The sequence below is a fragment of the Lepidochelys kempii genome, chromosome 6 (assembly GCF_965140285.1).
Source record: "Lepidochelys kempii isolate rLepKem1 chromosome 6, rLepKem1.hap1, whole genome shotgun sequence".
NCBI classification, from domain to species: domain Eukaryota; kingdom Metazoa; phylum Chordata; order Testudines; family Cheloniidae; genus Lepidochelys; species Lepidochelys kempii.
Window position 1 is genome coordinate 58,658,729 of NC_136385.1, and position 23,256 is coordinate 58,681,984.

General features: G+C 48.4%; 1 protein-coding gene across 6 annotated transcripts in view; it reads left to right on the plus strand.

Moving 5' to 3' along the window:
- The window catches only part of CD82 (CD82 molecule), a 63,662-nt gene that overhangs the window by 31,512 nt on the left and 8,894 nt on the right, over positions 1-23,256 (plus strand). For all 6 annotated transcript variants that reach the window (XM_073348069.1, XM_073348068.2, XM_073348070.2 and 3 more), the window contains 5 exons: positions 480-561; positions 8,487-8,559; positions 12,419-12,543; positions 16,096-16,170; positions 23,012-23,119. In XM_073348069.1, coding sequence (XP_073204170.1) covers positions 499-561; positions 8,487-8,559; positions 12,419-12,543; positions 16,096-16,170; positions 23,012-23,119 — 444 coding nt within the window. In that variant the 5' untranslated portion in view covers positions 480-498. The remainder of the gene's footprint in view (positions 1-479; positions 562-8,486; positions 8,560-12,418; positions 12,544-16,095; positions 16,171-23,011; positions 23,120-23,256) is intronic.

The window sequence follows — 23,256 nt, forward strand, 5'->3', positions numbered from 1 at the left end:
GAGAAAGGAAGAGAGTTCTGGGGGAGTAAGGTAGAATGGGCATACAGAAAGAGCCAGACAAGATTCATTTCAAAGCTTAGCGGTGTCCTCTGTGGATATGGAGTTGGAGCCTCAGCTGATTACATATAAATAGCAATGGAATTATCAGGCTCCTAGCTGGTTACATCCCTTCTGTGACTGACAGAATTGCATTGTAGGCCCTCTGTCACCATCCAGGAAACTTCCACAAAGGTGGCACTTTGTCAGTGGTGGTCAGTCTGGTCCATCCTCTTCTCGGACCGTAAGGAGAACCCTTCATCCAGCTGGCCCAAGCATGATCTCTACAGAACCAGCTATTATGTAGCTGTATCTCTGGCAAAATGGTGGCTCAGAGCTATCTCTAGTGATGACCAGTGCCCCTTTAATGCTGTCTAGAGGCTATATACTGACATGTGGATTGTTGACTTTGTGTGGTTTGTTTTTTTTTTCCCCCTTTTTAGATCCTGGAAGTGAAGGAAGATGGGGTCCAACTGTTTGAAAGTCACCAAGTATTTTCTCTTCCTGTTCAACCTCCTCTTCTTTGTAAGTAATTTTGTGCCTCTGTGGGAGGGCTTGAGTAAATTAGTAGCTTTGAATTAGGGGGTGGGCAGAAAGGACTATATCTAGCCTCTGATGTGGACCATTAAGTGACCTTTAGACTTCAGACTTAAACTAAAATTTAGTATAGGTGCCCACTCCAAAAGTCCGGCCACTTTTTGGTAGGGAAAAATCAACATCATTGACCCTGATGCCCCTTGCAGTTTTATGTGGCTTCCAGCTATAGACACTCCCATCCCCTCCCCTGCCTGAAGTAGACAGATTGCTGTGTCTAGTGCCTACAGTCTCCTCTGTCAATGGCAAGGGGAACGTGGGCCTCCTTTGCTTCCCTGGAAATTTGCCATTATTGCATTTCTTTTTCTGCCACATCTGGAGCAGCAGCAACAGGGTTGCTACAGAGCAGTGAAGCCACAAAACCTGCGTAGTCCATTGCAATCCTCCCTCCCCTTCTAAATAGGCTAGTCAGGCAGGTGTCACAGAACCATCATAATTTCATTTCAAGTCCTAGTGGCTGGTTTTGATTTTGAGAAAGCTGAATCAGTCCCAAGTTTTCCATTTGAAGTGGAATTTTTGAGGGTCTTGGTGCAGGCTTGCCTGGTGGGGTGAGGAAGATTGGATTTGGGGAAGAGGACCCAGTGTGAGCTGCTTCAGAATCCTTTATTGGTGCTGGCTCACTTGGTTTGGGTGAGGATGGGAGGCTCTGTCTGGCATATAGTCACCTGAGAGTTTGGCCCCAACTTCTCGTTCAATCACAGCTCTTCCCCACAAATCTCCTCTGTTTGGTTTAATGGCTGGGATATCTGTGCCCTTCAATGCTCTCCACAGGCTGATCTAAATCGTAGAATTCACACTGGGATTGTTCTGTTGTCTCTGTCTCAAGGTGGTGCCGCTTGTAGTAGAAAGAGCCTGAGACATAGGTCTTGTATCAGAGGCCTGAGGCCAAAGCTTTGACCACTACTTTAGTTCAGGCCTCTGGTACAAGGCCTCAGGCTCTTTCTACTAAACCACTAGGGCAGGGAAGCCTCAGGCTGTCTTCTCTAGAAATGCTGTAGCAGCACAGCTGCACCACTTTCTTGCTTCAGTGTAGACACTCACTACAGTGATGGGAGGGATTCTCCCATCGCTCTAGTTAATCCACCTCCCTGAGAGGTGGTAGCTAGATTGACAGAAGAATTGTTCTGTTGATCTAGTACTGTCTATGCTGGGGGTTAGGTTGACTTAACTATGTTGCTTGGGGTGTAGATTCTTCACACTCCTGAGCATAGGCACCAACTTTCCAATGTACTAGAGGGTGCTCAGCCCCCACTCTACCCCATCTCGTCCCGCCTCATTCCACCCCCTCCCCTGAGCGAGCCATGTCCTTGCTCCTCCCTCCCAGGCTCCTGCAGGAAACAGTTAATTTAATTGCCATGGGTGGGAGTTCAGGGAGAGGGGGAGGCACTGAGCTGCAAGGCCTGCTGGCAGGCAGAAGATCCTGGGAGTGTGTGTGGGGGGGAACTGATTTGGGGAGGGGTGGGGCACTGCCTGTGGATGCGGAGCACCAGTCATCCGTCTCCCCCCCCCCCAGGTGCTCCTGAGCAACATAGCTGGGCTGATCTTACTTTAGTGTAGACCTAGCTTCAGACTCCCGCTTTCCCCAGTTTTCCTGTGATGGTTAAACTCTGCCCATTTCTCTCCATATTGCTGAATGTGTATGACTGAGAAGCCTGGTAAAAGGAGAGCTTTGCTTTCCGAGCTTATCCTCTGAGTGTGGCTTTACTCCTCTACCCCACACACTGTCGTGCCTCAAGCTGTGCTATGCTGCAGCCTCCTGGAGTGCTGGCCTTGATGTTGCAACTGGGACACATCTGGATCTGGTTTCCCTCAGTTTGCTATGCTAGCTCTTTCTCTGCCATGTGTTTCTGTTGCTTCCCTCTCGGAGTAGCCAGGATTCCAAATAAAGACTGCCAGGGACCAAAGGTCATGGATGTTCTTAGTATACACAGGGAGAGTCTTAAAGGGCCATCAGAGCTTTGAGGGGACTGGCTTTAGTCTAGGTTAGTTTGGGGGGGCGGGGTGGTAGAGGAAGTCCTACAGGATTATATCTGGCCCTTCTGCCAATGCACACTAGTTCCCAGGCTTATCTGTAATTGCCTATCAGCTCTGAGGGGGTGAGTTAGGATTTTGTTGCCCCTTACCTGCCCATAACAGAAGGTATTACCCTGTTTGTTGTATCACACCGTAAACTATCCTTTACAACCCCCTACTCCTCTGGGCATGGATGGGGTGAGCTGGGGTCCAGAGGGACCCTAAAGTTAAGAGATTTGTGACTTTCAGCCACTTTTTAGGCAGGTTCTGGTTTGCGTTCAGCAAGAATAGCAACTTGGGGAGGGGACAGAGCCCCCCCCCTGCATCATGGGGAGAGGTAGTGAGAGATACTCTGGGACTATTATCCTGGTTACAGGGATTGGGGCACTTTGAGACTGTTACACTGAATACACAAAAAGGTGCGAGTAGGAAAATAAGGGATTAATGTGGGTTTCCCCCTCTCCCCTCACTTATTTGTTTCAGGGTCTCTTCATGGGGGTTGGGGGAGCTGTGGGGTAACCAAGTGGTAGGATTCTTGGCCACAAATAACCTGCACTCCAGGAGCCCTGCTTACCATTTCTATGGAGATGGTTCTCTCCAACAGGAGAGGCAGAAGAGGCTGCATGTGTCTTACAATAGCCTGCAGTGCTGTCTTGCCCTATAATAACCCTGCTTCTCTTTCCCTTGCTGCTACTGCTGCAGTGTTTTGAGTGCGGATTGCAAAGTCTCTTTATTCCACGCCCTCTCCTCATTGCCCCCTTCCCCTCCCCCCCTGCACTTCCCCTTCCCAGCCAGCAAACCAGTGTTCCTGGGGAGCCCCTATGGGACAGCTCTAAGTTGGCAGGGGGAGGGAGGAAGGGGGCAGAGCCAAGCTGCTCCTTCAAATTGATCCACAAACTGCAAAGTATTTTCCCACATTTTGTATGGAAAGAGGTCAAAAGATGGTGAGGGGAGGAGTAGCTGGTGCTGGAATTCTGCAGCAGGGTTCTCGGGGACCTTGGGCCTCCGCTGGCTGGCTGCAGGTGATGGGAAGCAGCTGTTCTCTGGGCAACTGTCATCTGCTGCTTCTCCTGTGACCTTTCAAACAAAGGCTGTTGTTTGACTTAGCACCAGGCCTCTGCGCAATGGAAAGCTGGGCCGCAGTGCTGAACTAGGGACAATGAGTTGGGCGGGGTATTGACCAAATGAGGCCTGTACATCCCTCCCTGGGCCAGGCAGGCTCCATTGAGGGCCCCACATAAGTAGTAAAGATATTACCCCCACCATCTAGAGGCGTATTCACTCTGGGGTCAGCTCTGAAGCAGGAGAGCCAAGCAGTACCCCCAGCAATTTGTCCCACTCTGCAGTGGAGGTGGCGAGGGGGGAGGAGATGAGACAGTATCCCAAAGCTGCTGTGTCCCTCTAGAAGTGGCCTCCATTTGAGAGTGATGCTCTCCTTAACACAAGGATTCAGAGCAGACTTCTATCTAAGCTGTTGCCATGTGGATGCATGTTGGTGGGAAGAGGGGACTTGCATTAATGCTCAATGTGCCCAAGAGGCAACATGTGGCAGCTGGAGGCTTTTCCCTTAGAGTAACTCAAGGACTGGATGGAGATTTTTTGCCTTACACAAAGCATGAATCACAGTGAGCTGGATCCACTGTGAATACTCAAGTGAATGGACCCAGCTTTCTTTTATGTCTGGGCAGCCCTATCAAGGGTGCTGAGTGCTGCTTCTGGGAGTAGCAGGGGCTCATAGTCCCTGAGACTTTTCTCTGTCTAGCTGAGGCTAGTGAATAACAGGTGACTGCCCTCTACCTGAAATGACAGGCCCATGCTGGGGTGGGTTTGGTTCCAGCCAGGATGGATTTGGGGTGTAAAGCTCAAGTGGTTGGTCATTCTGCAGATCAGCAGTGACAACAGGAAATGCCCATGCCTGTGGAGAACTTGCATGTTAATACCTATGATGACTGACTTTTGTGGTCCATTTAACCTGTCAGTTGCAGCCATGTGATTGGCACCTCCATCCTACTGACCTGGGCTGGAGGAACCAATGCTATGAACATGTCCATGTCAAAACTATTCTCAAATCCAGGGATTGTCAGTGTGTTTGGATTTCCCCTGTGAAGTCTGAGCGTGTGCATGCAGTTATGGAGTTACAGGTCTCAACCACTGTAGGGCTTTAACTGGATGGCAAAGGTCTCCAGGTCCTGGGGCTCTGCGCTCCCATTTGCTGTCTATCTAGAAAGGACCAAAGGAAGGAATATTTCCTTGTTCTGGTTTCATGGTCAAGGCCTCTAACCTAGAGTCCTTGCCTGGTTGAAATGAGCTCTCTGGTCGTATCGAAGATGATCCCTAAAACATTAGGGGAACACTATGCAATTTTGGCTGCTGTTTAGATACTGAAATGACACCTGTCCAGTACTAGGTGATAAAGCCATAGCGAATTGAAGAAACCCTAGGGAGACCAGGAAGGATGTGTTGTGGGGGGAGGAGGGGAGAGGGGCTGGAGACCTGAGCAGCCAAGGCAGGTCACAAAGCTCCACTGAATAGAGAATTCACCTATGCTTCCTGCTTTCTCTACTTCTCCTTACAGCAAATGGGAAAGACAAAAGTCTGAGTGCTTCAGAGCTAAGGCTAAGTGGCGATGGCATTGGCATTGTGGGGAAAGGCTGAGTCTGTATATAGTGGTATGTTGCTCTCTGGCTGTGGCTTTTTTAATGCAGTGGATGGTGAAGAGTAGACTTGCAGTCAAGGAGAGACCACCTACTTTAGTCATCTAGCTTCATCTCTGAACCAAGTAAGCTGAGCAAGTGGCGGCAGCGGTTGCTGCTTTCAATTTGGAGTTCATGATTCCAGTGTGCGTGTGGGGCTCCAGCCTCAGTCAAACAGACATGCTGTCCATGTTGCAGGACCATAACTTCAGCCTTATTGAAACCCTGTGCCATTTGCAGGCCTACGCAACGTAGACCCTATGAGGATGGGGTACTGAGACGTGGGGAATAGACGGGGTGTTTCCACAGCACTGCACAGTTCTCTGCCCTGCCCTCCTCTTAACATTTATGTGAGGTGAGGCACAAAGTCCCCTTGAACAAAACTCAAAAGTTGAAAATCAACCCTCAGACTAGCTGGTCTGTTCGGCAGAACATGACCTCAGTCCGTCTTGACACACCACACTGTTATCCCAAGATAGCACTGAGCTGGGCCCTGTAATTATCCCTCTCAGGGAAGTATGGTGTGAGGCCATAATGGTCACTTTCCAGTAGGTGTGGCTTGGTGTGTCGCTGAAGTGAGTTTATTTGCAGTGCTGGGTAGCAAGGCTGACACTTTTCACTCTATCAGGAGCCCTGGCTAGAATTCTGTCCCCTCCTGTACAGGCTTGTAGGGGACACCGTTGCTTAATCCATTGCAATTCACTGATCACTGCAGTTCGCACCATGGGAGCTCGGCACTTCCCACCCGCAGACCGAATAAGAAAGATGTTGAACTGGAGCTAGTGGAAGGAGTAACCCTATTAGCTGTGCTCAGGGGACTGGCATGGACATGGAGGGGATCTGAAATCCTCTGTTAGGGGACAGCAGTGCAGTCACAGGACAGCCTGTCTTTTTCCTTTTTCCTCTTTCCCCTGCCCCTCTGTTTTTCTACGGCGGCAGCTGGCAAGCACAAGATTTGCAGACTAAAGCGAAGAGCAGAGTGAACAGAGATTATGGATGGTCCCAGTGCCTCATAACAAATAACTTCCCAGGAACATAACTTAGCAGAAGTTCTGTTTTTGTCAGTAACACTAGAACATAGGTGACACCCCAAGATCCTGGCTGCATATGACTTCTTAACGGAGCAGTGATCACATATTTGTCTTGAATATTTTTGAGAAACTATGGGTTAAATTCATCAGTCCCTAGGCATGCCATGTTAGCTGAGATTTTCCTACATCCCTCTCTATCTTGTGTTTTAGCTGACTCCCTGGCTTGATCTGCTGTCCAACCCTGCCCTGGGATACTGCAGTATGCTCAGGCCCACAGGAAGAGGGCCAGTATGGCATTTTTCCAGTATTGGGCTAAACACAGTCCAGCTTAAGATAAGGGTGGGCACTAATGCACACTACAAGATCCAGTCCTCCTGCCCCTTACAGTGTATAGCCTTTGCAAGTTTTCCATTACTGAGATGCAATTTCTTTCACTCTCTCCCTTTGTCTGCATGTAACTTATTTGCCACTTAATTCTCTTCTAACTCGGTTGGTGTGTTTCTTATCCTTTTTGGTCATCTGCCACCAGCACAGCTACCAAGCACCCCTCCCGGCCATGCATTGCTGTCCCCTAAGCAAGGAAATAGAAGGCAGATTCTTGTGGAGCGTAATTACACTCCAATTCTATACCAGCTGGTATGAAGAGCAGAGACATTTTGTGGCATTGGCAAGGACTGTAAAGTTACAACAGTCTTCAAAACATATGGCAAGGGGAACTTCAGGAGCTAGCTTCTCATTTCCCTTGTTTTTACAAACCTCTGTGAACGTGCTCCAGCTGGTCTACAATCTGCATCTTCCCCTCTTGGCTCGTCTGGCCTTCTCCGTCCCATCCTGAAGTGTTGTCACTGTTTGGTTCAAGAGCCTTCTCGGCAGCTCCTGCCATCTGGAACCACCTCTCTATTTTTCCCTGGGTCTCCTTCCCTCGTGCTTCAGATCACAGCTGCAAACCTGTGTTCTGAGTGTCCCTTTTGCAGTTAAACAAATGAAGGAAAGACTGATCTGTGTGCTGCTTTGAAGGTATAGGGACCCTGCCCTCCACTTGTGCGGTGGGGTTGTGATGCTGAATGGGGTATCTGGGCACTGAAGAATTCGCTGTTAAAATTAATCCAATATAAAAGATGCTGTGGTACAAGGTAGGTATGTGAAGTGAGGGTTCTGTCTCAGTATAAGGGCCAGGGAAGCTGTGTGCATGTAACAAAATGTAATTCTCCGTCAATCTGGTGCCTCTCTAGCCTCTCATCAGGAACACACAGCTACAGAAAAGTGCTACTACTAATCCTCACCCCAGGCCGGCTGTGTGGTAGCTGGGGATGGGCTGCTGCTGCTTCTCTCTGGAACAACCAGCTCTTTCTAGTCTGTGCTATCCCCAGAGGTTGTCAGCTGGCTGATGCCAGGGGAGTGTTGTCTGTTCAGTTTTCCTGTCACGTCTTGGCCCCATTTCAGGGGCTCAGCTGCCACCCGCATGCACCATAGCTTGTAGCTTTGTTCCTTGGAGATGAACTTTCTGGTTGTGCATGTTACTCATAGGAGCCTGAGCTCGGCAGCACTGATTTCTGCGTTTGATGCTTTGCACCTGTGGGCCCAAGTCTCAAATAAGAGGTCTGGCATGTCCGCTGAGCTAGCTCATCCTCCCTTGGAGGGTCCCTATTGCAAGGTACCCCATCCCTGTGAAAGCACAACCCTGGATCAAGCAGCAAGGCTCTGTCCAAAAGCTCCTGTAAGGTCTACCTGTGTGTGACACATACCTGCCTCTTGCTGCTCTTTCTGAACAGCATTGCTCTGTACTTGTACAGCTTGTGCCTTGAGACTCCAAGCCTTTCAGAGCAGAGAACCTTTTTACTGTCCAGCTCTCCTCCTCTGCAGCACCATATAGAACTCGAGCACTACATGAATAATCTCCAAACAGCAGAACCTAGAGCCCGTGTGCTGCTAGCTGGGACTACTTCTTCCAGGAGTGACTGTTTAATCTTGCTTGATCGTGGGGAACGGTGTGTGATGGGTGGGAACAGTGGGATACTGGCTGTTTAGCTCTTAGCCACCAGTCCCCCACTCCCTGTTTTGGTTTTTTTGTTCTATTTGTTTTTTAATTAGTGACTTTCACTCTTCTTGCTTTTTTCAGATCCTGGGTGCTGTGATCCTGGGCTTTGGAGTGTGGATATTAGTCGACAAAAGCAGTTTTATTTCAGTTCTGCGTAAGGCCATGATTCATTCTCCTTCCTTTTTATCTTCTGATTTATATCCTGTGGGAGATCTGTCCCTCTGTGTATTTTAGCTCTTTAAATACAAAGGCATGGGTGGGACTTCTACGGCATAGCAGCGCAGCCAAGGAACATCTTTCTAAGCAAAGACTGGCTTCTGGCTGGCTTTTAGAAGAACATCAGTAGTTAATGAACTTTTTTAGAGGGGCTGTTGGATCAGTCCAGGGAAAGTGACCTTAAAGTGTGCCCCATTAAGAGAAACTACTTCTAAATAAAAGCTCTTGAGAAATCCCAGATCTGTTCCCAGACATAAGCTCCAGATAAATACATTACAAGCCATGTGGCTGGACCATTGCTACTTGCCAGGCCCCCAGTTCAAATGTGTTCTTACTTTATCTAGTCACTTTCAGTGTGCTCAGAGCTGTGCAGCGAGACAGCTTCTGCCTGAAATAGTTAATCCACAGAGGATATGGGTCTTGGGAGACAGCAAAAGGAGCAGCTGATTCTCAAGCTGTTTGCTGAAATGCAATGGATTACACATACATACATTAATTTTGGTTAATAACTGGGACTCTTATTTAATTCTTAATTGGAGCTTTTTTCCTCTCACAGTTCTTAAACCCACCTTTTAGCCCGAAGTCCACAGCCCCCTGCATGTATAGTAGTAATCTCCTCACTCACAATAACCAGTCAGGAAAGGTGACCTGGGCCTGTTCAGTGGGGTCAATGCATTCTGTGCCAGCCCAAAAATTGAACTAGCTTAACCAAACCTGGGTGGGATTTAAAGGGCTTTTGGTTAGTTGGTAATTGCCACCCACAACAGAGGTCATTTGTTTGTGGCTCTCTTGTATTTAAAGTATTATGAAATAAAAATACAATAAATAAGCACTTCCCACATCTCCAGAATTGTTGATCAAGGCTGTGGTGTGAGCCTAGCCTTGCACACAACCTACCATGGTTCAACTTTATTCCTGGGAGTGAGGAGTAGCAGTAGCTGCCATGCTACATCCAACTCGCTATCCAGTGACGACTGCAGGTGGCATTGGCTACCCAGCCATGTGCCGTGCATCTGTAGAGATGTACAATTTGGACACCATGAGGAGGCTTTCTGGAAAATGTGACCTGGTTATAGGGTTCCATCCCCCTCCCCTTCACTAAATGCTAGAACAGCCCCAAATCATTGATGCTTGTATGATTTTACTGCAGCATCTGGGTTGCTACTTCAGCCTCTACAAGGGGAAGAATCCCAAGGGGGCTACAGCAATGAGGTTGTGAATGGAGATGCATCCCTTTACACTTGCAGCCGTAGGGGTTTGCTCAGGGCCTGTCTACTTGCAACATTCCAGAAGGAGACACCTGTTCCTATTAAACTGGATGACACCATAAGTCTGATTCAAACCTCTGTTGGCACAGCACCATTGAATCACAGATTAGGGTTGGAGGAGTCCAACCCCCTGCTCAAAGCAGGACCAACCCCAACTAAATCATCCCAGCCAGGGCTTTGTCAAGCCAGGCCTTAAAATCCTCTAAGGATGGAGATTCCACCACCGGCCTTGGTAACCCATTCCAGTGCTTCACCACACTCCTAAAACTAACAAAATGTGCGGGACACATTGACTTGACTCGCTGCACTTTGCTCTGCTTGGCCTCAGAGTCTTTCCGTGTCTTTGCTCTGTTGTTTTCCCATTTTACCCTTAATCTCTGCTGAATGTGCACCACAGGGCTTTAGGCTTCCTTCCTTGAGATTTCCAAGCTAAGTTCTTTCTCTGCCCTACTCCCCTCTTTGCTGTACTACTTTCTTCCTCCCCTTTGCTTTTAGTAATCCTACCAGAGACTGGGGAAGAATTCTGCACAGCAGGGCATTCCAGCATCCTGCCAAAGGGGCCTACGTGTCCCTGTTCTCCTTTTGGCTGCCTGCCCAGAACAGGGGAAGACATGGAGCAAGGGGGAATGGAAAGCAGGAATCTCCTGCCAGTAGAGTCTGCAGAGCCTTCCTTGGAGAGCCAAGATGCTGCAAGCAAGGAGCCTAGGATCTTTTGAAGACATTGGCTCGGGGGTTGGAAATAACTTTTTTTTTTTTAATTTTTTAAGGTGGAAATGGCCCATCAATTGCTTCCTAGCAGCAAAGCTGTTCAACAAGTGTCCAAAAGCCCCAATCGTGCCTGCATTGCAATAGGGGATTTGTGGAGCTCTCTGCTAACATGCATGAGTGTGAACTTGGACTTTGATTTAGGGTTACTCCCATAAACACTTCACCCTGCAAGGCAAACCTGTCCAGTCACAGGGCCGAGATGTGATGTCTTGATGCATCCAGTCCCAAAGCTGTTGGGATTTTTTTTTTGTTTTGTTTGGGGGGTGTGTGTGTGTGGAGGGAGAGAGGGCAGGGAGTGTGCCAATGTTCTTGATAATATATGGTGTGGGATTGTCTGCCAGTCTGGGTTAAGAGCTGGCTCAGGCTATTCCAATGAATGACTCTGGCCTTCATGGTTACCTGCCTTCCTTCCAGAACATGCTAGTGGAATGTGTTTCCAGTGCCAGTTGGGTATGTGTTACAGCTGTGTTAAGGGGTGGGGGGGAGGTTTGGGAAGGGAAATCTCTGAAGCTGTCCTGGACCTAGTCTTGATTTTTAAAGCAGATTTTGTTTTCTGGGACTCCCAACCTAGGAAGAGGCACCACCAAGCTTTTTAAGTCCAGTAACCTCCCTTACTGGTCACGCGACATACAGAATTCCCCAACATCCTGAAACTCCTGTGTTGCTAAATGTCTTTCTTGGGCACTGTGAGACTCCTTATAAGCTGGTTAAACCTGCTTTTTACCTCCCTCCCACCTCTCCATAGGGGTGGGCAGTCTCCAAGGAATAGTCCTTCTATGACCAGCATAAATGCAAGCCTCTGTTCTGTAGCTTCCGCAATTGCTATTTAAGGATGGTTGGGAAGGAAGTGAAGACTGAAATAGCAGCTGAGCCCTTCCCCTATAAGGTTACACCTTCCAAATTGGGTTTAATACAAATGGAGGCAAGGGGGCAGCATCCATTCCAGGAAAGTGCAAGGACTGCCAGTGGATTGTGCAAGAGGAGCTACAATTAGGCATGATCTGTATTAAATCTGGAATAATTGATCCTTGCACTCCTTTATACAGCGCTGGCTGGCAGCTGGCATCAGAGCATTACATTCAAATTGTCAAGTAACTCAAATACCTCCTATCTTGGCCAGCCAACACCTGCAAGCCAATTGGGAGTCCAACTTATAGTCTCTCTCTTACACTCACATGGAAAGGAGCATTTAGTCATCTGGTCCTTCATAGTATTCTTTTCCTGCAAATAGATGAGAAGAAACTGGAGAGAGGAAACTGGACAAGAGTGTTTATAAAGTTGGATTGTTAATGTGAAAAGGCCAATGAAAGAGATAGTATTTAAGTAGGGAAAGGGGTAGAACTTCCCCCAACATTCAGTTATTGAATATTAAGAATTTGGGAAATAGTGATGAGGTAGAAAGGGGGGGGGGGTGTGCTCCTGTCCCATCTCTAGGAGTACCAGTGTCTGCTCTCTGGTCAGTCCTCCAGTGACAGAGTCAGGGAATTATAAGTGAGACCAGAAGCTAAGATGTGACTAGTCTTTTACTGAGATTTACAAACCGACTGAATGAGTGACTGCAGGTTCAAGAGCGTTTGGGGGAAGGGAGGCAACCTTTATACCCACAGACAAACTTTTCTATTCAGGTTTCTGCCTTGTGCCCCTGTCAACCCTCCTGCAGCCATAGGTTTGGGCCTTTAATGCTTGCGCAGGCACTAATCAAAACGCTTGACAGTGAGTGCTTGTTTGATGGCTGACTCTTCTCCTCCCTGTCTCCCACAGAGACCTCATCTGAATCGCTAAAGGTCGGTGCATACATCCTCATTGGAGTTGGGGCCGTCACCATGCTGATGGGGTTCCTGGGCTGTGTTGGAGCAGTCAATGAGGTCCGATGCCTCTTGGGTCTGGTGAGTGAATCACTGCTGCCTTTACTCCACGTTCCCAACTTCTCTTCTGGTTATGCCCCTGTCCTCTGCTTCTCCCTGGCTCGGTGATCTCCTTGCTGAGAGTGATGCAGGAGTGAGTCAGTGTCTGGGGACTGGAACCATCAGCAGGGCAGCCTCAGACTGGTTGGGGCTTTAGTTTGCCATCTTGGCTACCTTCTCTGCAGTGTATACTTTTTTTTTTTTCTCTCCACATCTCAGTAACCAATTATGCAGAAAAGAAATGTCCTCTGTGACCTCTCCATCCTCCTTGCAGCCCTGAGAGAACAAGGCTATGTGCCAGCAGAGATGGGTAAAGGGGGTGGGTGTGAGGAGAAGAGACTTGCTTCCTGTTGCAGTGCAGGTGTAATGGGATGTGGGGTGCAATCCAGGCTAGCAGGGCTGCCCTTAGGATTTATGGAGCCCTATGCAGCAGTATTAAACTGGTGCCCCTATGCCAGACTTGGGGTACAGCCACCACCCCCACCCATGGACCCCCAGAAGAACCTCCCCCCATTGCTGACACACACTGAGCTTTCTACACAGCAGATGCTGCAGCAGGCTGGGGTGGGGTTGTGGGGAGGGACAAGGCATCAAAGGATACCAAGCTGCCCAGCCTACCTCACGGTGGTGGAGAATCACAGTTCCCCGCAGAGACCCCGTACCCCCTCCCTCACTCAGAATGTGCCGCGCTGGCACATTTGGCTCCGTGAATACGGCCCCTGCCTAAGGAGACCGCAGCATGCGTTGGGTGTGCGGGAGCTGACCTGTTCTTACCTGCTGTCCCGGTGGTGCCCCAAATTTTCAGGTGCCCTACGCAGCCACGTATGCTGCATGTGCCAAAGAACAGCCCCGCAGGCTAGTAAGGGGTTGTCTCCGCTTTCATGTAAACCTAGGTTCCTTACAGTGCATTGCTGCTTTAGCTCACAGCCAGCCTACAAGCATGCAGGCCACACCATTGAATGTCTGGATGCTGTGTAGCCAGCCCTGGTTCAGCAGCTCTGTCCCATGCAGCCTGTCTACAGACCCACTCTGGCTTCCACTGGCCTTGGTTACAACCAGGAATGTGACCCCAGTTCCTCCCCCGCCCAAAAAAAACCTACCCCACAATATTGTGCTGTGCAATGCCCAGCCTTCTACTGGACGGCTCAGATAAATGTATGTTTTTTCCTTTTAAAGACCCAAAATCACATCACAGCTTATTAACTTACAGGGGTGAATACACTCTTCCCTTCAAACACAGCACTAAGTTGCTTTATAGTACAAATAAAACAAATACACTGGACCCTCGCTAGAATATGTGTCTATATAGCGCGAATTCACATATAACGCGGTTGCAGCCATGGATCCCAAATTTAATTACTTTACTTACAATTCATTTTAACATGGGCCCCGCTATAATGTGGTCCCCATGTTAATGCGTTACCGCGCATGGACCCAAATCCCGTGTTCTAGCGAGGGTTTGGTGTATATTAACAATAGGACATAGGTTAAGTGATGCCAAGTAAAAGGAATACAGTTAGAAAGTGTTACAAGAAAATAAAAGGGAGAAAACACATCTAAAAATCTATAACTTACATCGAGCAAGGTACAGGCTTTGTTTGAGATGGTTTTTCTCAGTTCCCAGGGACTTCAATCCCCACTTGATTGAAGGATCCATCTTTATCTTGCAAGAACTGTTTTCTTGTGTCTGTGAGGGATGCCAAAGATGGCTTCTGTTTTTTTTAATATCGTCCAAAGTTCGATGCTTTTGTTTCAAGAGGCAAGATGCCCTCATGCTGTTTTTTCCCTTGTGGACTTCCCATCCTCCTGTGTATAAATGGGGCTTCCACTGTTTTGATTCCACCATGCTTAATTTACCTAGGAGACAGGTAAATAGCTGCCTTCTCTCCAGTCTTGGGGGGAACCTGTTTCTTCCTATTTGGGAACAGATTTTAAAGCATGATGTCACTAAGTATCCATATTTCCTCAGTGTTAATGCATATATTTCAAATGATATTGATCACCAGTGTGTCACTAGGTTTCAGAAAAGACCTCACTCTGTACCTTTTTTATAACACCGTAAGTTTGTATACAATCAGTTGATTTAATTGCTTATCACCTGAGGTTCAGCCCCCCATCTTTATAGCCCAGTAAACTTTGAAATGGATTCTTCTGAGGGTTACCCCTTAAAATACAGTTTTATTCAAGCTGTGAGGAGGGTGACATGGAGCAGGTGGGGAAGAGGTGGATGCTCTTCCTTCCACTGTTTGTTAGCAAACAGCTTTGTTTATGTAATATGTCTTTGCCTGAAGAGCCGGTTGGTCAGAGAATCAAATACACATTCCTTTGTCTAAGGCAGACCTGCTTACCAACTCCCCCCTGACGTGCCTGGTTTAAAAACACTTTAGTCATAAGAGTTATGGATATATGCTAGAATTAAATCAGTGTCCATACACAGGAATATTAATGATCAGTGAGTTATCAGTTTTCAAATGATACCTCCCAAGGCGCATTTTGTACAAAGATTATTACAGTAGTGTGTAAGGTGCAAATACAGGGCTGGTTAGGGTCACCCTCTCTTACAAAGCTGCCGGAGTGTTAGCCACTGGTTGACCTGGAGGCAGCAGGTCAGAGTTCTCTTTCTGGACAGGAAATCTGCCCCTCACCCTTCCCCCTCTATATAAAAGAAACCTGTTTTGTCACCTTTGTTTATGCACCATCTCCAAGACATATTGGAGGATATCTATACTTTCACCAAGAGTTAGTGAAAACATTTCAGTGACCCTAATGACCAGTGCTATTAGATTTCAAACTATATTACGTAACCTTTTAAACAAATATCATGACACCAGTGTGTGAGGTGTTTTGTGTGTTGGGCCTGTCACAGAGTAGTGAACCCCAAATGGGCCTCAGTCTCCTAGCAGAGCTGAGTTCTGGTGGTAAATGCAGAAAGCTTAAGATGTCCCCCTAGGAATCTCTCCTTGCTGCCTTACTCTAGCTCTTTCAAATGGCTCACTGTGAAGTCTCCTCTATTCCATGGATTGGTAAAACTGACTTTAAAAAAATCCCTGGAGCTCTTGCTCCTTCTGAGCACACCTGCTGAGGAGAATGTCCAAGGCTGTGCCACATAGCCACCCCTCAATGTGGTGCCAAGAGCAACTTCTGTCAAAAGCCATGTGGGGGATGGGAGTGGTCTGAGCACCATCATGTTCCGTCACATGCGGACACTGTAATTGGGGCTCCCCTACCTACCAGACTGGCTCACCTCCCTGCTGTGGAGTCTGCTCCTCCCCAGGCCCAGCAGCTAGCCTAGTGGTGGAGGTAAGTGCTTCAGGCCGTGGCTGAAGTGTATTGGGCCGCTAGCTCTAGCTAGTTCTGTTAGCTCTTCATTTTCATGATCAGCCAGGAATCTCTAGACTGAATGCTCCTTACTCCTGTATGAAAGGCCTATATTGTCAGGATTTGCCACGAGCCCTACTGAGGCTGCTGCCCATTGATGTAGACTTGCTTGGGGAGCCAGCAGAGCTAACATCTTCTCTTCTGTTTGTTTTCTAGTACATCACCTGTCTCCTGCTGATCCTCCTAGCTCAGGTTGCTGCCGGGCTACTCATCTATTTCCAGCAAGATGCAGTAAGTTTCATTTCCCTATAAGCCTTCAAGAGACGCAAGGGTTGGTATTGGGACAAAGACCTGCAATGCATTCCTCATCTTATCTGGTTTGGGGCTGGGAGCCCTTGACATAACCAGGCTGGGAAAGTATGTGCAGGCAATGCAGTCAGGGCATCAACACCATACGCAATCTGCCCTGTTGTCCAGTCTGTCCTGACGTGCCTGCCAGGCCCAGCAGCACCATGTATCCAAGGACTAGGAAGTTCCTTATTTTTTCACCCACGGGTACTGTCAGAAGTACCACCCTAACTTGTGGTCCTCATCTGGACACGGGCAAGTCCATGCAGCCAGCAGATCCTCTTTATTCCACCCACTGCTGAAACACTCCATTTTGGGCCCCTGTTGATGTAGTCAGTCCTGGTTACCCACTGCTCATGAGCTCTCTGTGTGCTGCCATTTACATTTAGGGAATGAGCTGCATGTGTCAGGGTTTGGCTCATTCGAAGAGCTGAGTGAGAATAGCAAGTGAGACAGTCTGCCCCAGGCTTGTTTTTAGGTCAGAGAACAAGAGCAGTGAAGGAAGGTGGTTCTTCTGGAGGACAGTTCTTCAGGTGCTTCATCTTATGCTCACTGAAGTCCACAGCAAAGCTCCCATGGATTCTAATGGTGCAGCATTAGGGCCTGAATCAGGACTTAAACTTCCTTTCTTCTCCCCCTGTTGAAATGTAGAGAATTAGGCTTTTTAGTGTGTGTTTTAGTTCCTTGCAAGTGGAAAGACTAACTCTGTAGTGTCTATCTGTGTGTGTGTAACGGACTATGTGGGTGCTTGGACTTGAGCAGTAGTTGGGCAGATATGATGGGTGGTGCTTATATAAACCATGAGGTTTGGGGCAACCGTGTTACTCACTAGCAGACCTAATGCAACCATCCCAACCCGCACCTGGCAAGGCTGTTGGTGGTAGCGGCTCCCAGATATGGTAGCTCTTCCTCCCTTCTGAGCTGGCTGGGTTTCTTCTATGGAGTATCTGTCTGTAGTCCTCCTTGGCTGTGTGCACATGCCTGCTCCCTTCCAATTACCCTGCCTCCCACACTGCGGGTCCCTACAACTCTATCCTGTTGCTGTCCCGTCCCAGTCCACTTGCTTCATTTCCCGTCCCCTTCTCCAAGACCATACAGGACTGCTTTTGCATTTCAAACTCTTCTACACTTTCAGTTTGGGAGTAAGTGGGTTAATAGCTAATCTCTGTATGGGAATCCATTCTGTCCTTGAAGCAGGCCAGAACCCGTAGTCTGATGGGTCTCAGTCTTTACTACCTATTGAAGCCTCATGACCTTCATCTATTGAAACTGCTTTTATTGCAGCTTTCTAGACTAGGGATCACATCTTGTCTTGTGATCTGTGCAGCAGCATCTATATTTCTAGAGCTCTAAGGGAGTAGGACAAAAGTGCTGATCCCCTTCAATGCATTGCAACATCCAATCCCAGTCTTAGGTTCTTTCCCCAAGGCAGCTCCTCCTCTGACCTCTAGCTGGTCAGTCAACACTTGGCTAAAAGATAGATCATGTGGCTAGTGGTGACTTACAATTGTGCTGCTCCTGGTCTGACAGGATTTGTTTTACACTGTTTTAAAACCCACATTATTAAGTCTCAGAGCTCAGGTCTACAGACTTGGGCTCACACTACATTACTAAAAGAAGCTGTGTCGATGTTTGGGCTCTGAAGCCCAGGGAGTGGGGTGGATTTCAGAGTCCAAGAGCAAATTTCTGCATAGCTGTTTTTTTGCACTGCAGCATGAGCCCTGAGAGCCAGAGTTTGTAGACCTGGGCTCTGAGACTTGCTGCTGTGCTCCCACTCAGCTAGCTTGAATTTCCTGCAGTGGGCTGTGGTGATGAAGAGCAGCTGTATGAGCTGGCTTCCTAACCACCTGTGGTGCACACATGGCTTGCTCTCTGCTGTATTGATTGCAAATTGGGGTGGGGGAGGGGAGAGAAGTGGAAACAGTGACCAGCTGGTGTGGGGAGCAGAACAGGCATTTGCATGTGCTGCATCATAGAACAGCCCCAGCTCTGATGCAAATTAGGGGGTGGGAGTAAGGGGAAATTACTGCTTTCTCCTGGCTGTGATCAGCTGTGGCTCAGCAAGGCAAGTGTTTTCTTGCCACCCACCCCAATGCTCTCCTTAACACTCCTTCCTCTCTGCACTGTTCAACACTTCACCCCAAAAACTGCAGGGTTTTGTCTAACCTGGAATTTCTTGCAAGCAGCTGATATTGGCAGCAGTGTAGGGGAAGAAGCCAGGGACTATACAGTAAGGGCTCCTGCAGCAAGGTGGTGCCAGTATACACCCAGTAGCAGAGCTGCTTGGATTCCTTCATCCTTTATGTGGAGGAAAGGGGGCAGTTCGGCTCCCTAGCTGAGATTCCAAACACTCCCATGCCATCCATCCAAGGCAATCGAACTCCATGTGGGCTGCTACATTGGAGCCTTTGGGAGGATCCCTTAAACCTGCAGTGCTATGTGCTCTGTCGGGTACTTGGGGGTGCTGCTCTGAAGATCTATGCAAGTGTTATTGGCTAGGATTTCTCCTGCCCCTCTGACTTGCAGCAGGCCATGCACTTGTGGTGCTGTGAATGTTACTTTGTATTTAGTGCCCCTTCTCCTGAAGGAGTCCAAAGAAAGTACTGTAAAGTATGCTGAGAACTACACAAGACTCAGTCTCTTAGCATGTAGGATACTTTCCACAATGACGTTCTCTTTGGTTCAAGAAACTTGGCTAGGAAATAACTTTCAGCGATGGACCGTGAGGGGTTGGGGTTGGTGATGTTTAGGAAGAGGGCACTTCAGGCCTGAAATGCGGTGTACGTGACAAATCTATACCTCCACTTCTCAGTAGAGATGTCCGTACCCCGTCTGGCAAAGCTGCTCCCAGGAAAGTACAATTTGTCCAAAAGTAAATAATACCAAGTGCTTTTCATCAGTAGATCTCACAGCGCTTTACAAAGGAGGTAATCTCACTGCCTCAGTATCCCCAGTCTCTAAAATGGAGATAGAGGGGGTAAAAAGACTTGTCCAAGGTCACCCCGCTGGTCAGTGGCTGAGCTGGGAGTAGAAGCCAGGTCTCCTGAGGCCCAATCCAAAGCTAGGTCACATTGCTGCTGTATGAAACCGTTAGTTAAGAGCAAAACCTGAGTGACTTCTGAAGTTTTTTTCTTTCCCTGCCTTCCCCTCTCCTCCAGGCCTGGTTTTGGCTAGGAAATGTTGTATCTTCCTGTCCCTTCCATCCACCTTAGTCTAAAGTTCTGGCCCATCACATGTCAAGGTCCATTGCCCCAGGGTTGCCCTAGCAACAGATAGTCTCTCTCCCCCCCCCCCCCCGATCCTCCAGCAGTGTGTAGTGGCAACGAGGCTTCCACACCACGGTGTCCGTGGAAGGCAGGTGAAGTATCCTCTCCACCGTAGATGTCTGTCTCCAAAAAGTGTTCTTAACTTGGGTGAGCGGACAGGTATTGGTTTAGCAAGGGTTAAAATAGCAGTGACTCTGACAAATCCAGGTTCAACCCCCAGCTTAACATCAGTGAAAAGCAGAGTTGACATCTGTTCACTGCTGTTTTTTAATCTAAGTTAAGAACACACCTTTGTTTTGCAGTGTAGACTCTACGCTAGGTGTAAGGCTGTCAGCACAACCCCCCCCCCCCCCCTTCTTCCTTATGTTTGCCTCTTTTTAATGAAACCGGTGCGGGCTCTTTGCAGCTGGAAGGGGTGGGAAACTGGTAGCTCCCAAAATAGTGATATGCGTTTGACAAGCTACATTCTACTCTTTAAACTGTAGGTTGCTGTTTAATGATCAATCCCAGTTTCTATCACCCCCTGCCCCTCCATAGATCACAGAATCCTAAACACTAGTGCTAGAAAGTCCCTTTTAGATCTCCTCTAGCCTAGTTCATCCCCAGCTCCATTGCATCATGGGCATCAACAATTTGCTTCAAGTAAGTTGCCAGGAAAAAAAGTTTGAAAACCACTGTCCTGTGCTATATTCTGTAGGACTTTTGCAACCTAGCTCTAAATGACTTGGGGCATAACAACTTTCCTATTCGTATTTGTCAATTGTGTGGTGTATGCAGAGGCTCGTCTCTGGCTAAGTGGCTGTAACGTGTGCCTCAGTTGCAGGATTGGAACTGATTTGGGAATAATCTCCCAAAGCGGGGATGGGAGCCCCATCACTTGATATGCATTGAAAACTGGACCTGACAAAAACATAATGTTCCAGAGAGAACGATCTAGTGCTGGTCCTAGAGAGATGGACTGGATGACCTATGGGGTCTCTTCCATAGCTAGATGCATGAATAATATAGTGAGTGTAACCATGCAGGCCAGACTCAGATTTCTTCCATTAGTGCAGTGATTACTGTGGAAAGCTGCACAAACCAATGAAAGGGAAGTTGAGAAATTACATGGCCACTGTTACATTGGGGGGCAGCAACCTCCTCATGCAGCTAACTTTAAGCCATTTCCTACTCTAGCTCTATATAGCACCAGTGATGCACAGCAGTGGGGTTTTTTTGGGGTGTTGAAGGGGGCTGGGTTTTGAAAGTGACCTGCAGACAGTTGCTCAACATGCTTTTCCAGCTTGCTGCTCTTTCAGTTAGTTGCCTTGGCGACACACAGGGGGCTAGGTGTTAACTGTGGATGCCTGTGTTCATTCTTGGCTTGCTCTGCCAGTTAAACTTGAAAACAGGTTGCCCTAGGTTCACTCTCCAGAACTGTACTTTCTGTGTAATTAACCACACCCCCCTGCCCCCGGATTCTTTCTGAAACACCCAATAACCCTTGGTTTATAATTATCTGCAGTTCCTTGCAATGCTGGTATAATGCCAACAGACCCTGGTCGTTGTCAGGTGGGATTGAACCTGGGGCCTCTGGAGCTTAAAGCATGAGCCTCTACTGCATGAGCTAAAAACCAACTAGTTGTTGGCTGTAGAGCAGACTTATTTTGTGTCTCTAAGTGATCTTGGTGCCACTAGATTGGACAGAACACCACACCCAGGAGGTGTGTGGGTTACACTTGTACAAAACCCCCTAGCTTAGAACTAGAGCCACTTGAGATTCTTCTCCCTTTCCCCCCAGGCACCACTTCCTCATGTGATTTGCACAGCAATAAAACAAGCTAGAGCCGTGCGTGAGCAGAGCTTTTCCCTGAGCTCTGAGGGGCTCAGATCTGGGGCTCTGGTTCAGGCCCACGTCATGCTGTCAGCAGTTTTGGTGTGGGCAGTAATGGAGCTGATCAAAATCTGGGACTGAAGCACTTGAACAGGGCTCAGTCTTTTTGCTAAGCTGACCTTGCTTTGACTGAATGTGCAGGCTGGCAGATGACTTCCTGGGTGGGGTTCAGGGTAGAAGAGTAGCTCTTCTTGCCTGCCTCTGTAGAGGTGTGTGGAAGGGAAGAAGGAAGGAGGCCCAAAGATTCAGTAACCTTTTGAGCTTACTGAAGCAGCAGAGGCCAATCCCATTAGCAGGAACCAGGTCACATTGCTGTCATTTCCCCTGGAGTTGGAGAACAGGGTCGGGGGAGAAGTTTGCCAAGAATGAAGGGGAAGAGGGTTAGAAGTCAGCTGAGGGAAGAGGAGAGGTCACGTGACTTCTAGCTGTGTGGCTGAACCTGACTGTCCCCACAGAAAGCCAATCTGCAGATTCCCTAAGAACACAGAGTGCTGCCTGGTGCTGGGAGTCATGAACAACCCTGGCTTTGAGATGAGCTTTGCCCTGAGGCAACTTGTGCAGCTGCAGCAGTAAATATTACTGCTGAAGCTGGCTGGGCCAGGTCACTTTATACCAAAAAGTAGATGGCTGATCCAGGCAGGTTACAGTAACCTTGGGTTGGCTTGGAAATGCTGACTCCAGCACCACATCAGTGGGGGTGAAAAAAATGGGCACCACTGAACTTGATGGTGGGGAGAGGGGGGGCATTTTAAATGCTTACAGTGGACATCAACTCTGCTCCTGGCTCTAATGCAATCTCTAGTTTTCCCCCATGCTCCTTCTGACCTGATCCTTCCCCTCTCCCCTGGCAGCTGCTGCTGTATCCAGAGTAGTGACTGAGGAGGACCTGAGACTCTTTTAGGCAGTGGGAATTGAGGGGGAGAGGAAGAGAGAGAGACTGACCATGAGGAAGGTGTCACTGAGAGTGACAAGCAGAGCAAGCTAATCAGGCTCTGGGTGGGTATGAATGGCAATATGGTGGTGGGGTATTTACTGATGGGGAGGGAGATCTAGAGCAAGGTATGTTGGGAGTTTACCATTTGCATTCTGAGATGCAGCTGGGCTCTCCAGTTAGTAGGATCTGTCAGTAAATTACCAGCAAGGGGTCTTGACTGCTGTCTACTGCCCTCACCCAAGGCTGAGTAGGGGAACCCTAGTTTCATGACTTGGGTTCTGATTCCCACAGTGCTGGGTGCAGATACAGTGGTCTGTCCGGGTGGGTCTCAGGGAGGAAGCTGGCCAAACTTCCAGCTGCACCACCTTTCCAGTCAACTCTTCCTCCTTGAAAAGAGGCAGAGGGAGTCTGCACACCTCCCTGTGTGTAATCTTGCCCTAATGCCCAGCATCTTCATTTGAACTTGGTCAGTCACTGCGGATCTCAATGTACTTTGCAAATACCCTGGGCTTTGAGGCTTCATTAGTAAGTCAGTGTGTTTAGCCTCTCTGTACTGAGAGGGGAAACCACTTGGCTAAGTCTGCAGTGAGAGTTGTACAACCAGGCTGATAGTATCCCATCTTTAACCCTGGAGAAGCAAGTGCAAACTCCAGAGCATGGGCAGCAATCTTGAGTGACCTGTGTTTAACCCTCTTGTCTTCCATTTGCCAGCTGAAAGCAGAAGTGTCCATCGTGGTCCGTAACCTCATTCGGGATTATGACCCTCATGATCCAGACAAAAAGAGCATCCAGGATGCATGGGACTATGTACAGGAACAGGTGAGTCCATTGCGTGAGGGATGGTGAGGAGAAAAGACAATGCTGTATGTGGTGGTGGTGGGGTGGCAAACATTGGCATTGGACAAAAGTGAGATACTGCTAGAGTCAGACTGAGAGTAGGGGCAGGTGCTGGGTAA